A 13,613-nucleotide genomic window follows, 5' to 3' on the forward strand; every position below is an offset into this window, starting at 1 on the left:
ACGTAATTTGAGAAATTCCTACTTGGAAAGTTTTCTTACCAAAGCTAGTTTGATTTAGGTTCCCACTTCTTCATTTTTTTCGCATTGGTCTGAAAATTTTGATATTCTTCTCTGTTTCTGCGCCATTGGTTTACTTTAAAGTGCCGCAGGACAGATTTTTGCTGTTCCGTCACTGTAAAGGTTGTAGAGCGAACATGGTTGGTCAATCACCTTGATCACCTTGACTCCCGTTGATCTTCGAACTGGTCGAGCGGGCGCCAATAATTCTTCCATTTGTCCCGATCGCGTGCCAGAGTAGCCCAGTGGTTCCTCCTTTCGCGTGGGACATGAAGAGCACCATATTTTTCTTTGAAGGACTTCGTGAAGAAATCTGACCATGGGGTCGGCGGTCTTCCTGTAGTGCGCTTAATATCGTGGGGAACCCAGTCTCTCACGGCTCTGGTCCAACGGTTGTCATTAAAGCGCGTCACGTGTCCGGCCCACCTTACTTTACTTTCCTTGGCAAACGCGGCGACGTCTCTAATCTTCGATCGTTGACGTAGGAGAGAACTTCGAATCCCGTCCCTCACTTGTGTGAAACGGGATACTCCTAGCATCACTCTCTCAATTGCGCGTTCAATGACGCTCACCGCGTTTTCTTCCTGCTTGCGAAATGCCCAGGTTTCCGAAGCATAGGTGAAAGCAGGAAGTACGGTGGTGTTGGAGAGGTGAGCACGGAGCCGGGTATTCCTGGTCTTCTTCACTACATCCTCGATGCTCTTATACGCTCCCCAAGCTGCTCGTCTCCTCCTGCCCAGCTCGGGGGTCAGGTTGTTCATCATGTTCAGTTCCCGACCCAGATAAACGTAGCTGGTGCATTCGGATACGTTCGTTCCGTTGAGCGTGAATGGGGCATCCGAGACCCATCCGTTCCGCATGAACATCGTCTTGTCCAAATTCAGCTGAAGACCGATGCATCCACATGTTTCGTCGAATTCGGTCAGCATTCGTTCCGCTTGGCTGATGCTAGGTGTTATCAATACGATGTCATCAGCAAAGCGCAAATGGTGTAGCTGCCGACCGTCGACCTTCACTCCCATGTCGTCCCATTCCAACTTTCGCATTGCGTTCTCGAGGGTGGCTGTGAATATTTTGGGTGAGATTGTGTTACCCTGTCGGACCCCTCTGTTCACGTCAATGATGATATTCTTGCAGAATGGGGCAATTCCGGTCGTGAAGTTACTGTACAACTCTCGAAGTACCTTTATGTACTGAGTAGGGACGCCTTGGTTGTCCAAGGCTTCCACGACCGCTTCCGTCTCAACTGAATCGAAGGCCTTCTTTAAATCGATGAAGGTGAGACAGAGCGGCATCTTGTACTCTCGTGATACCTCGATGAGTTTCGAAACAGTGTGAATGTGGTCAGTCGTGCTGAATGCTTTTCGAAACCCTGCCTGCTCGCATGGCTGTCCTTCATCCAAGACTTTTTCAATCCTATTAAGGATCACTCTTGTAAAGAGCTTGTAGATGACGGACACTAAGCAGATTGAGCGATAGTTGCCGATGTCATGTGGACTCCCTTTTTATACAACAACACGGTCTTGCTGGTCTTCCACTGTTTAGGAACCTTGCATTCCGACAGATAACGCATAAAGAGCCTCGCCAGGGTGTTGATGAGTACTGGCGGAAGGCTCTTCAGGTGTTCTGGTCTTATTCTGTCGGGACCGGGTGCCGTACGATTTCTTACCGACATGATAGCATGTCGTATTTCGGACGGGAGAACCTCCCGAATGACATGTCCGTCTTCCCTCAGATGGTGAGGAGGCAAGTGGACATGGAAGAGATCGGAGTAGAAGTCGTAGATAATTTTCTCTATCCCTCTTCTCGACGCAATGGCTGTTCCCTTCGGGTTCCGGAGAGCAGTCATCCTCGTCTTGTGACTGGCGAAGTCTCGACGGGCATAGCGGATGTTTTTCCCCGCCTCTGCAGCTTCCGCCAGCACTTCTGCTCTTCCCTCTTTAAGGTCTTCCTTTATCGCCTCTCTGCAAAGCCTTGCGAGAACGGACGTGAGTTCTTGGTTCCCTGCAGCTCGTGCTGCTCCACGCTGGCGTATCAGCTCAAGAGTTTCAAGAGACAGGCGTCTCTTGGTGGTTTTAGAACTCTCAGCCTTCTTCGCGCAGTCGCGAAGGTGTTCAACAAGCCGGTCATATTCCTCGTCGATGTTGTCCATTGCGGAATCTTCCCAAAAGCCGGCTAACGTAGCGAAGAGATCCCAGTTGATGACAGTTCTGGGATTTCTCCCTCTGAACTTGGCGGCTTTCTCTGCTCTCCTTGTGAAAGAGAATTTTCCTCGGAGGAGACGATGGTCCGTATAGAACTTTGGTACAACAGCGACGTCCGTCAGGCAGAACCTTTTATTGACGATGATGTGGTCTATTTTATTACGGTACCCTTCACCGGATGACTCCCACGTCCAGCGTAGAGAGGAGGGCTTTTGGAATTGCGAGTTCTCATGGGTGGTCTTAGTCGTTATGATGAACTCGGAGAGCCTCTCCCCCTGTTCATTCCATTGTAGGCCGTGGGTCTCGATGCGAAGTCCCTCAGGCGTTTTTTTGCCAACTTTGGCGTTGAAATCGCCAATTATGACCTTGTAGAAGGCATGATCTTCTCGGTAGAACTTCTCCAGGTCCATAAAGAAAGCTTCGACTTCTTCTTCGTAGCTTGATGTTGGAGCGTAAGCGACGAAGATAGTCAAAGCTGGTGTTGAACCACATCTTCTCATCCGCAGACGTCCGATTCGGATCGTAAGTTGTTCGAAAGAGTCGATGTTCTTTGCCATAGTTGTGTTGACGAGGACGCCAACTCCACCAACACCTCTACTGTCGCATGTTCCTAAGAACAGTTCTTCTCCAGTTTCATATACGGCGTTGAGAGGGTGACGTCGTCTCGTCTCGGTCAGTCCGATGACGTCGTAGTTGATCTTCTTGGCTTGCATCATCAGATCTTCGATGGCCGCTTCCGATGCAAGCGTACGTGCGTTATAAGTACAGATCGCCATCCTAGTCTTTTTCCGTTTCGGTAGCCTACATGACTCCTGCAACTCCGTCCTACCTGGCGCTACCGTACCAGGCTTTCCTCCGGAATCAGGAAGCTCTTTTCTATTACTGTGTTTTGCATAAAAATTTCAAAACCCATGGGCAGGTTGCAAGCCTCTAGTCCTATGAGTTTCTGGAAGAACTTCCGTTCTCCCGGAGTGGGCATGTGGAGCTTATTTGTTGGAGGCGACTCCAAACCGCCTCCCTTGCACCTCCCAGTCACTTGATTGCAGGCTTTTGGCCGGACCGACGTGCGGAATATAAGGATGTCATTAGTCAGTCCTGGCTCTGCAGAAACAGGGAGTCCATCCCCTGAATCCACCTGCGTCTCTGGGCAAGCACAAGGTCGCTTTTGGTCCGCGATTAGCCCCCTATCCGCCACCCGGGGACGCGCCACGTAGCCTCGCGACTAACCGGCTGTGATCCCTCTAGTGAGGGAGATCCGTGGATGGTTGGTCAATACCAGCAAAAATGAAGGCGAAAGTGGCATAAAATAGTTGTGACGCCCGTTTCTGCTCAGAATGTGACGTCATTGCGGAGGCGACTATCCTTTCCTTTGTGATATTTCCGGTTTGAGGGAATGAGTTAGATTGCGGAAGCAGCTTCACAAAATATTACGGGTCACATGTACCTGGACTTCCTTCGCAATCAGTCTGAAACGTATATATCTTAAGTCCATGTTTGACTCAAAGGGGAATATAGAGGCTGGCAAATATGAGATGAAAAGAAATTGGGAAAGGGAAGAGAATCAAGCGTTTGCATAAGAATTGTGTGGATGAAATGAGCCCAGCAGTATAGTAGTTCCGAAAGCAAGATATTCCTTATGTAGGTCTCCTACCATAGCGCTGGATAAAATACAAATCTGATAAGTGGTAAACGAGAGCCATGTGACTTACAGATGACGAGTCATGACAGTGGTGAATGTTTCTTTGAAAATTGTGGGTTCTTCGGAAGACACTACTGGAATCTCGCGAATATCAATACACGAAGAAATCTGAGATATTTCGGAACTCGAAAAACCACCACTTCACTGTTATAAAAATGAAAAGTTGTTATCTCATATTATGCAGCCTTTTCCAAACAATGGAGAGCAATAAAAAAAAACAGAGAGAAAGAGAAAAAAACGAGCTAAACAATTTTTGGGCTTCGCAGCTTATATGAAATTAGATGAATTCAACACGAATTCTACCTCAAAGTTTAAAAATTTGCCTCGAATCACTCGTCGATGATCTCCCAGAGGAGTTGGCTAAGATCATAAAAGAGACTCAGAGGGCACAATGACGTCATACGAAATCACATAATTCCTAGACCATGCTTTAAGGGTAAATCAGAATCGCTAAACTCCGTAATTTTAGTGAGGTATAGGAGACAGAAGGAAAGATATAAGAGTCTCCATTTCTGTGCGATCAATGAGTTGTTCGAAACATGATAGAATAGGTGCAAAGATTCCTCGTTTACCCATCTAAATTTTTATTGAATTAAGTGAAGACGAAGAGCTGTGTTTCCTTCTTGTTCCATGTCTAAGAGGCATATTATAACCCCTAATCAGTGAGGAATTTCAGCAAAGGAAAATTTCAAAAAAAAAACCACGAATTTTCATATTAATTAGCACTCATATCTCTCTGTGTATAGCCGTCGTCGGACGTTTTCAAGATCGCAGAGCGTTAATCGCAGTGCCTTTTTTTACTCCACTTGAAGTTCGCCCCTCCCTGTTCCTTGCCCGGAGTCGAATCCATGTCGCTTACCTGGCTGAATACATTCGACGACGACTACATCCTGGAAACTGCCTTCTAATTCTTTGTTTCTGAATAGCACAAGGTAGGGAGCCAAGCTGTACGTTTGAACACGGCTTGTGTGGTAGGACCTCTCAGTGGTCCTACTATTGAAGCCTGTTCAAACGAGAAAATTACTGAATATCGCTCGAGGTTACTGTAGGAGAGAGATATGTATGACGACGCAAATGGCAAGAATTTTGTGGTCGTTTCCAAGTTGTAATTAAACCCTATTCATTTGTCGGAACGAGATGAAAATACTAAGGGATTTCTATGGTAGAAAAAATAGGCAAAAAACCAAAACCTTCTCCACTTTTAGAGGTTAAAAAAAAAAAAACGTTTAAAAGAAAAAAAAAAAAATTTTTTTTTTTTAAAAAATTAAAAAAAAAAAAAAAAAAAAAAAAAAAAAAAAAAAAAAAAAAACACAATTTTATTTTCCCAATACCAACACCTTTAAAAAAGCTTTGGGATTGTTGAGATTCGTCCAGCAAACAATGTAAAACTTTGAAATGTGGGCCGAAGAAAAACTCCTTAAAAAAACAACACACCACGTAAGCAAATGAAGGATGGTCACTACCTCACCTGTGATATTCAAAAAACCGAATTGTTTTTTCTTACATATTAATTTCAACTTCCGTTTTTAAGATTTGTTGCAGCATAACTAGAAATAATGATAAAGGAATAGTAAATAAAACAATAAAAAAATAAAATAACGGCTAAAAATGTTTCCTTTTCGGTTTTTTAAAACCTGCAAAGTTTTAATTTTAGTTTTTTTTCAGTTTTTTAATACTTGTGAGCCCCAGCGTGTGCATAGCTATTTTTTGATATGAGGTAATAACATATTTTAGTCTACTGGTATTTTCAAACCAAGTTGAAGAGGGAAATGTAACTGCTTTGAATTTCGGAAAATTTTTGAAAATGGGGAATTTGATATGTCACTCGAAAAACTGTTATCTCATCACTCATCACTGCACTTGGACCAAAAATAATAAATAATAAATAGAAGCTGAAGGGGTGTTTTCAATTGTACCAATAAAACCACAACTTTTTGCGACCAATTCTCTTAAATGCACTATAGAATGACGTGCTAGAATAGTTTCCAACAAACATTTGCGTACATTGTTATTATTCGAAGATGACAATTTAACAAGAAAACGAAAGTAAGTAGGCTGGAAAGTGGGCACTTAAATGACGAAAAGAATGCTAGTGAGGAAGTAGCTATTCTGAATAGATTTTATCTGAACAGTGATGGATGAAATTTTAATTCCTGCGCAAAACTGCGTCGACGTGTTGTGGAGGGACAACAATTAGGCGCAAATGTGTGAGGCGTGAAGTGACGATTGGAAATGAAACCCCATCGCATGTCAGCACGATTAAGCTGTGACATGATCGTGTTGCATGAGTGAAGAATTCCTTGAGAAGTCAAAGAAGGCCGAGCCACCCTAGACTTTTGATGGGTCCCTTTCCTTAACTGAGGCTTCGCTCTTCTTTAGTATTGAACAGCTGGCTAGACGTCAACACAACCGATTATCTGTAATTTATCTCTCTCTATACTATTTCATTTGCAAAAATGTTATGCATTTGAAATGATAATCTCGCAAACAAGAATAAATGTAGTCATGACTACGTATGTAGCTCCTGGGGGACTTTTCAATTTTGCCGCAAGAAGAACATAGTAATCTCACTTGGAAGAAGCTAAGCTATTTTATGCTTAAAAACTTTTTTTTACACTTAAGCAACTCGGACTTCTAGTAGCTAACGACAATCTAAGAATTAAAATTCATATAACTTGTTGCTAACTTGGGATTTTTCAGTTCTGGTAGTCATCTCTGGCCTTTAGAGTGAACATCCGAGAAAGAAGCTTGCCAGCAGTTGTCTTATAACAATATAGTAATTATGTAGTAGTGGTCTCAAAGACAACAACAATGCCATATGTATGTGTTTTGGGTGCTAGAGGGATCCCTTTGAATCTCCCCAAAAATTGCTTAATACCACAGGAAGTTACTGTAGAAGACATGAATGTCGACGTGGGTTGCACGTACGACATCTGCACCACCGTAACGCGAATTTTGTTGCTGTGGTTTTCTAATTGTTTAAAACCCTATTCATTTGTTGAAACGAAATGAAAATGCTAAAAGAAGAGTAACGAGGAAAGGTGTAATCAATTCTGTTCCATGATGGAGGATGTAGAATTCCAAGCTGACTCTGGAGAACCGTGCTTTACCATCTTTCCAAATTTTCATCTCAAGGATTAGTCACAAGAAAAACTGAAAATTTTCGTAGTATAAGTTATCTCCAAGTTGCTGAAAAGGATTGAAGGTTGCATCAAAGGCAATCAGTTTTAGTGATGATTCGTAGAAGTATCTGCATGCATAACCACGTAACGCACGCGTTCGGAATATAAGAGCAAAAGACGTTAACCATGTTTTCCGAAAGACTCATCTACAAATTATGTTCCGGCGAGAATCTATGTTTAAATTTTATTTGCTTTTTTTTTTGTTTGTGTCTAAAAAAAGCGCAGGTTTTTACGTTCGTTACATACAATGACGTTTTTGATTCGAAAATCGAGCGACTCACAAGTTCACTGAGGTTGAAAACAACTAAACTGCCAGAGAGTGGAAAAACAAGAACGTGTTGATACCGGCTGCTGTCGATAGAAACCCTCATATTTATATTCACTCCTTGGGATTTTTCCCAGAGAAATACAATCTAGCCACAAAAATTGATTATTTGTGGAAATTTCTTGGTAATTTGAAACAGCTTTCAGAGAAAATTGGTGAAAACGGAAAAAATGCTAAATGTTTCCCATTTGCGATTCGTCAAGGAAAATGAAGAACCTACTGTGTTCTTTTCTATAGGAGCCTAAAGATTCGAGAAATCAAACAAGTTGTTTTCATACACAAGTTGAAATGTTTCAAGAAAAATGTTTTTGAAATGTAATTCCGAACAGTAGTTCAGAGATGGCGCTGTTTAATGTACGCCCTGTGGCGATAAATTTGCATTGCGCTTCACTGACATCAATCACCATATGACGGGATAATATAATCACGATACAAAAAAAAAACAGTTTGTACAGCAGCAATGGACCTCACATACGTGTGTCCATACAAACAAATACAGGGTGTTTTTTGTGAAAGTGGATATATTTGCAAGAGTGAAAGCTGGATGGAGAATAATAAATTACCAGAAAGGTGCCCAGAAAAACTGGAGTAGAAGCCGAGGAAATATAAAGCGTAATAGCGGGAACGAAGATGCAGGAACAAAGAATTAGATTCACCTTACCGTTGGAAGATGATCTCAGAGAGAGCCCGTAAAACTTGATTGCTTCAGGATTTAGAGAGCTTTGCAAGGAATTCGATGTGTAACTCACGGAGCTCATCTATTAGGTTTGGAAAACTTGAGCGTAACATTTTGCTTTTTTTAAATCGCAATTAGGAGACAAAAACCGACGAAAAGGTATGCTCAAAAAAGTTGTTTATGTTTAAAATGGAAGAAATAAAGAGCTCACCTCCAAACATTAATCATACTAAACATGACCAGTACGAGGGTTCCAGGGGCTTTCTGGATAGGTGCTTTCGAGATCATCACAGAAGGATTTTGACCAGGTCCGAAATGAAATTACGTTCTCTTTGCGCGAGGAATCAAATCATTCTACTTACGGAAAGAGCAACTGGAAATTCACGAATTCCCATTGAATATTTGCATTAAAAATTAAGCAAATCCACATGCATCCGAAATGTTTATGTGCTGAGCAACTCCATTATTCCTTCCGTGATGTCAGTAAAGCTAACGTCTTTATACGAGTTCGTTAAAAACTAATTGGGCAGATGGAGCACAACAACTTGTTAGTGAGACCTAATTTGAAAACCTCGCTCCTGGGAATAGTCAACAAATTTGGCGCGCGGGGATTTACCAAGGAAAAGAAAAACAGTTGGAACTGGAGAGAAGTTGCTAAGTTTGTGCTGAAACAGTGGGAAACGTTGAAGAAAAAAGGTGACGCATGGAATGAGAGCAAAAAACGTTATCATTTCAAATGTACACAACTGTAAACACAGCAAATGAGGTGGAGTTTCAATGGGAGTTTTGCAGCGATAAGAAATGCGCAATGCTCTTTTGCAAAATGTCTTTTATTATCGTGTTGTTGTTGTCTGCATTTGCTTTCTTTGCCTTGGCTTCATTCAAATGTAGAAGGTAGGTTTACATGCTCTGTGGCTCTGCTATTAACCTCATAATCTCCGAGAGGCCCTATCGTAGTGAGGGCTGTCAGCTGATATGAAGTCGACTATTGGACGCAAAAGAGAGAAATGGGCGAAGCTTCGATCAGCGCTACTCTTCCCCAGAAATGAATGCCTTTTCGAAGGTCGCAGTCAAAAACTGGAAGACTAAAAGTAAAAGCAAGGCAAGACTCACGGAATTCCATCTAAGACCTGAGCCCATGATCTTTCTTACAGTTTATATTTGAGGTAACATCCTCAAATCTTCCTCTCGAGCCGCGTCGCATCAACTCATCGCCATTTCGCAGAATAACGCGACGATCGCGATATCATGAGGGTGGGATGATGTGCCAGTATTGACTCAGATTCTTGACTATGTACAAGCCTGTGATAAGAAGTGCTGTAGTTTCCGCCGTCGCTGGACGTAAATAGGTCTGAAGATCGCACTATAGTGCCTAAAACCTTCGCTTCATATTTCTCTACAAGATTCACAATAGCAGAACCAGTTATTGCAACTTTCACTGCAGCAAATTGCACATGCAAATCTGGTTATTCATTAGTCTTCACCTTTCTAGTACGCAAAAGCACGTCTACAAGAACATGTATGCTCCGTTTTCTTTTTTGCTTTAAGATATCCTATTTTGTAATTTTGCTTTACTATTCGTTTTTGTTTTGTCGCACTTTATTATAGCTTTATTTCGCCCGCTTTCTTTTGCTCTTTTTCTTTTTTGCTCCTTTTAATTTCCCATAACTGTTTCTTCTCTAAATATATGCATTTCGAAATCACTATTTCGGGACCATTTCCATCCAAAATTCCGCCGAAATTAGACTCTATCCGGTTTTAGGGGGTTGATCCGAGTGTTGTCATGTACGAAATGTAAGATATACAAATAGATGTTGTACTTTCGACACCTGCGTCAATCATCTTTTCCACAAAAGTAGTGAAGTCTGCAACAACACCCCTCTTCGTTCCCTCGTAACCGTCCTCAGGTAGTGGATGTGATAACATATTACGTAGCTCTATTTTTCAGGATTTCAAGTGCGCGCAGCTGGTCAGGTCACCTCTATTGCAGTGCTACTTCTTTCATGGAAAGTGCCGTGTATCAGTTGCTGTTCTTATTGATATTGAGAACACAGCGTGGATGCTGTGATTCTTACGTTTTTTTCATCACATTCTATCTTTTCATTTCATTTTTTCTTTCACATGTTATTTGTTCGGAGTATTAGAGTGGTCCAACAATATGCAGTTATACGGTAGCTATGTTCCACCTTATAATGGTGATGATGTACATCGCTAGCTGTACCGTGCATCTTTAGACAATCACATCACTTTTAAGGCAGTTACCACGAAATTGAGGGTGTTATAACTGCACACTAATATAGAACAGTGGGGTTAGAAGTGTAGCTCACGATTGTGAGCACACTCGCGCTCCATCCACGCTAATTATCAAGAAAAATAGCGTGGAAAGCAGGGTTCCTGCGCCGGCTCTTCCTACGAAGCGTCTAGTAACGTGCAACATCTGTGAGAGCAGACTGAGAGTGGTCGAAGAAATAATAATAACAACAATACTACACGCTATGCGTGTTGCTTGTATGCTTGCTCTCGAGAACGTGACGCGTTATTAGGTGCGTTGTAGGGAGATCCGGCATGACAGTGGGTAACTAGAACTTCCAACTTCTTCTATTTTGGGATACGATGCCTTCGGGTATATTTTCAAAGTCTTTCTGCTCAGTTCTTTGCCGAATTCTATAACTGTTGGAACAACTTGCGTTCCAGAAGCGCGATAGTTCGACCTTCCTTGAAACCTGGCATAGAGATTGCAACTTTAATTAATTGCCCAAGTCTGAGTCTCTGACGAAGGCGACGACGCCGAAATGTTAGCCGTAATAAAGTTTTTTAGAAATCTTGGGTCTTGCTTCAACTCGACAATTGACAACTTGCATTCCATTATGTTGGATGTAATCGAAACGTTTTATGCAACTCCCAGTAAAACATTGTGCGCTGCTTAAATATTATGGACTTTGACATGATTTTATGACTTGTTCCAACAAAAAAGAGTTACCACTTATTTTATGATAAGTAAAAAATCAATTCTAAGCAGGAGTATGAAATTGAGAATAATAACTTCAATAATTGGCATATACTGCTTTACACAATAGTTCATAACTTTTTCTATTTTCTAGGTGTGAAACTCATCAATAAAAGTTATAGTTTTCGAAAGAAGCATGAGCAATTGGACGAAGAGAATATGGTAAACCTATGGGAAATGAAAACCATAAACCGTAGCGATCCTAATTATTACTAACAATGCCGAACAAAACTTAGCAACAACAATGAGAGGAACCGATAGAGCTTGAGGAAAATGCAGAAGACAGCGCAGTGATTCAAGTGAAAGAATAGCACATATCCAGGCGGACAGAGCCAATTTTATCCGCTTAACATCAAAATTCCATAGTTTATGTTCTAGGTTCCTAAGTTAAGATATCGACGTAAACTTCAGAGGTGGCTACGTCACGTTTCCACCAGCAGCGGTGTCTCGACAATGCCTGACAATCAGTTTCTCTGTAAATATTAACAAAACATGGTTATTATATTTATTTTACGTTTATGATATTTTATGATGGTATTTTATATATAAAAACGTCAATGATTGCTCCTTTCATGTTTCTTCCGACGCGGTCTTTACTTCGAACCTAAGAGCTGTTTGCAAAATGTATGATGCGAGAAATCCTGAAGGAATGGCGTGAAATAACCACAATGTATATCCATACATTATAAAACTAGAGATTGTTTGAGGGTATAAAAATAAACTCGTAAAAACACCACTTTGGTGAAATTTTCTTTACCCAATTACATAGTGTAAGAAGAATGAGAAATGAGTCTAGTCTGCTTATAACGAGTTTAAAAGTTCATTCTTACATCTAAGTTCTCGTAAAGTCGATGTAATTAGGTGTACTACGGTCTTTTGATGGCAATAAGAAAATGTTATTTTCAGAAAATAGTAACTTGAAGTGCGTCTGCACATTTTAGGTCTCATGAGACTAGTATTGAGTACTGTAAGATGAAAGCAAATTGTTGTAATTCGAACTCGACGAAGTACTAAAATGAGTACTCGATCTGGTATTCGGTGGAAAAAGATCATCCACCCCTACATATGTAGAATCCAGGACACAGCAGGAAGAAAGCTATTCTGCACTTTTCTAGCTATTCGGTCTATTTCCTGCATACCAGATTTCTTAGAAGAGGCCATAAAAGTACAAGGAGGGAATGACATCTAGAAATATTTGCACTTCCACTTTTTTTTAATACACTGCCTTGTATCGTCATCTTGAAATATGAACATTTCTTTTAAGAGACACGAAAGTCAGACTGCAGGTCAGAGATTCTACGAGAAAGACAACGGACTATAAAGTACTGTAAGGATGCTGTTATGGTTCCTCATTGTGTTCAGATAATAGTGGAAGGTCTTCCACGATTCTCAAGCAAGTTGCTTGTGCATGGATATCAAAAGAAGACTTCCGTACTTCAAATTTGTAGAAGTACAGCTGTGCACATTCGAAACATCAACCCTCCTGGCAGAAAGTAAGCTACCGATGAAGGAGCATCGGCTTTGGTTTTTGCTTGAGTGGAACACCTCAGTTTTCGCGTTACCTACAACGCGAGAGACGAAGCTAGAGTGTGAAGTTAAACAACAGCGTGGGTTTTCAGATGGATAATAGAAACAGGTCACCACCCTCCTTCACTCTTGTGGCAACTAAATTAAAATGCCATTCTTGACATATTCGGAACCGACGACGAATTGCCGATCCTCCCTAGCAACTCTCGATGAACGTTTTGCATGCGCTAAACACTATCCATTTTTCCTTTCATTCGAGTAAGTGTTCATGTATCTCAAATGTCTTTCTTTGGCTCGCAAGAGCGTCCTCGCTGGAAAAGATAAACTATATTTCAAAATGGACTGGCGACATCTCAGAGGAATCTTCTTCGAGTGGAAGTCCAAACATTCAACGCTGTGCAGAACAACAATATTCATGCGATAAGAAGACGTGTTCTGGCTCTTCGTGGAGAAGCGTTGCTCGGCAGTACTTCCAATGTCCTAGGACTGCTGAGGTATGGATATTTGTGTGAGTCCAATGTTCCGGAGCTGCCCGCCGACAGCATCACGTTCATCTCTGGCGTTTGCATGGCACAACTCCGAACATTCACTTCACACTCAACATTCACAGACACTCAGGAGAGCCAATTTGATTCGCCGCAGCTCAACTGCAACACGAAGGCTCCCCGCGTCATTTCGCTTTGGGCTTTCGCCGCCAGCTTGATGAGCTCGCCCCGCTGGTAGTTCCGAAGATTTCATTCCTGAGATTGATTTCTCTTCCGACTCGTCAACAACTCCTTGCATGAAAAGCTTTACAGTTATTTCGCAGATCTCAAAACTTACCTTCACTTTTTCAACTCCTTTTTCTGGACCCACTCCAGAAAATGCAAATCTCATTAAACGCTGAGCCACTGTCTTTCGTTCTAGTGGAGAATACATCCACGACTGATACTTCAT

The 13,613-nt window shown here is 41.7% G+C and overlaps 3 protein-coding genes across 3 annotated transcripts; all 3 read right to left on the minus strand.

Moving 5' to 3' along the window:
* Positions 1-215: 215 nt before the first annotated feature.
* RB195_014387 (uncharacterized protein) lies at positions 216-1,352 on the minus strand (the record flags this gene model as incomplete). The annotated part of the gene is made up of 1 exon (XM_064204635.1): positions 216-1,352. One exon carries the CDS (start codon positions 1,350-1,352, stop codon positions 216-218), a length of 1,137 nt encoding a protein of 378 aa, XP_064060516.1.
* A 164-nt stretch (positions 1,353-1,516) lies between these two features.
* On the minus strand, positions 1,517-3,037 carry RB195_014388 (uncharacterized protein; the record flags this gene model as incomplete). The annotated part of the gene is made up of 1 exon (XM_064204636.1): positions 1,517-3,037. One exon carries the CDS (start codon positions 3,035-3,037, stop codon positions 1,517-1,519), a length of 1,521 nt encoding a protein of 506 aa, XP_064060517.1.
* A 10,237-nt stretch (positions 3,038-13,274) lies between these two features.
* RB195_014389 (uncharacterized protein) lies at positions 13,275-13,613 on the minus strand (the record flags this gene model as incomplete). Its single annotated transcript, XM_064204637.1, has 1 exon — positions 13,275-13,613. The coding sequence occupies one exon, from the start codon at positions 13,611-13,613 to the stop codon at positions 13,275-13,277; it is 339 nt and encodes a 112-aa protein (XP_064060518.1).

The sequence above is a fragment of the Necator americanus genome, chromosome V (assembly GCF_031761385.1).
Source record: "Necator americanus strain Aroian chromosome V, whole genome shotgun sequence".
NCBI lineage: Eukaryota > Metazoa > Nematoda > Chromadorea > Rhabditida > Ancylostomatidae > Necator > Necator americanus.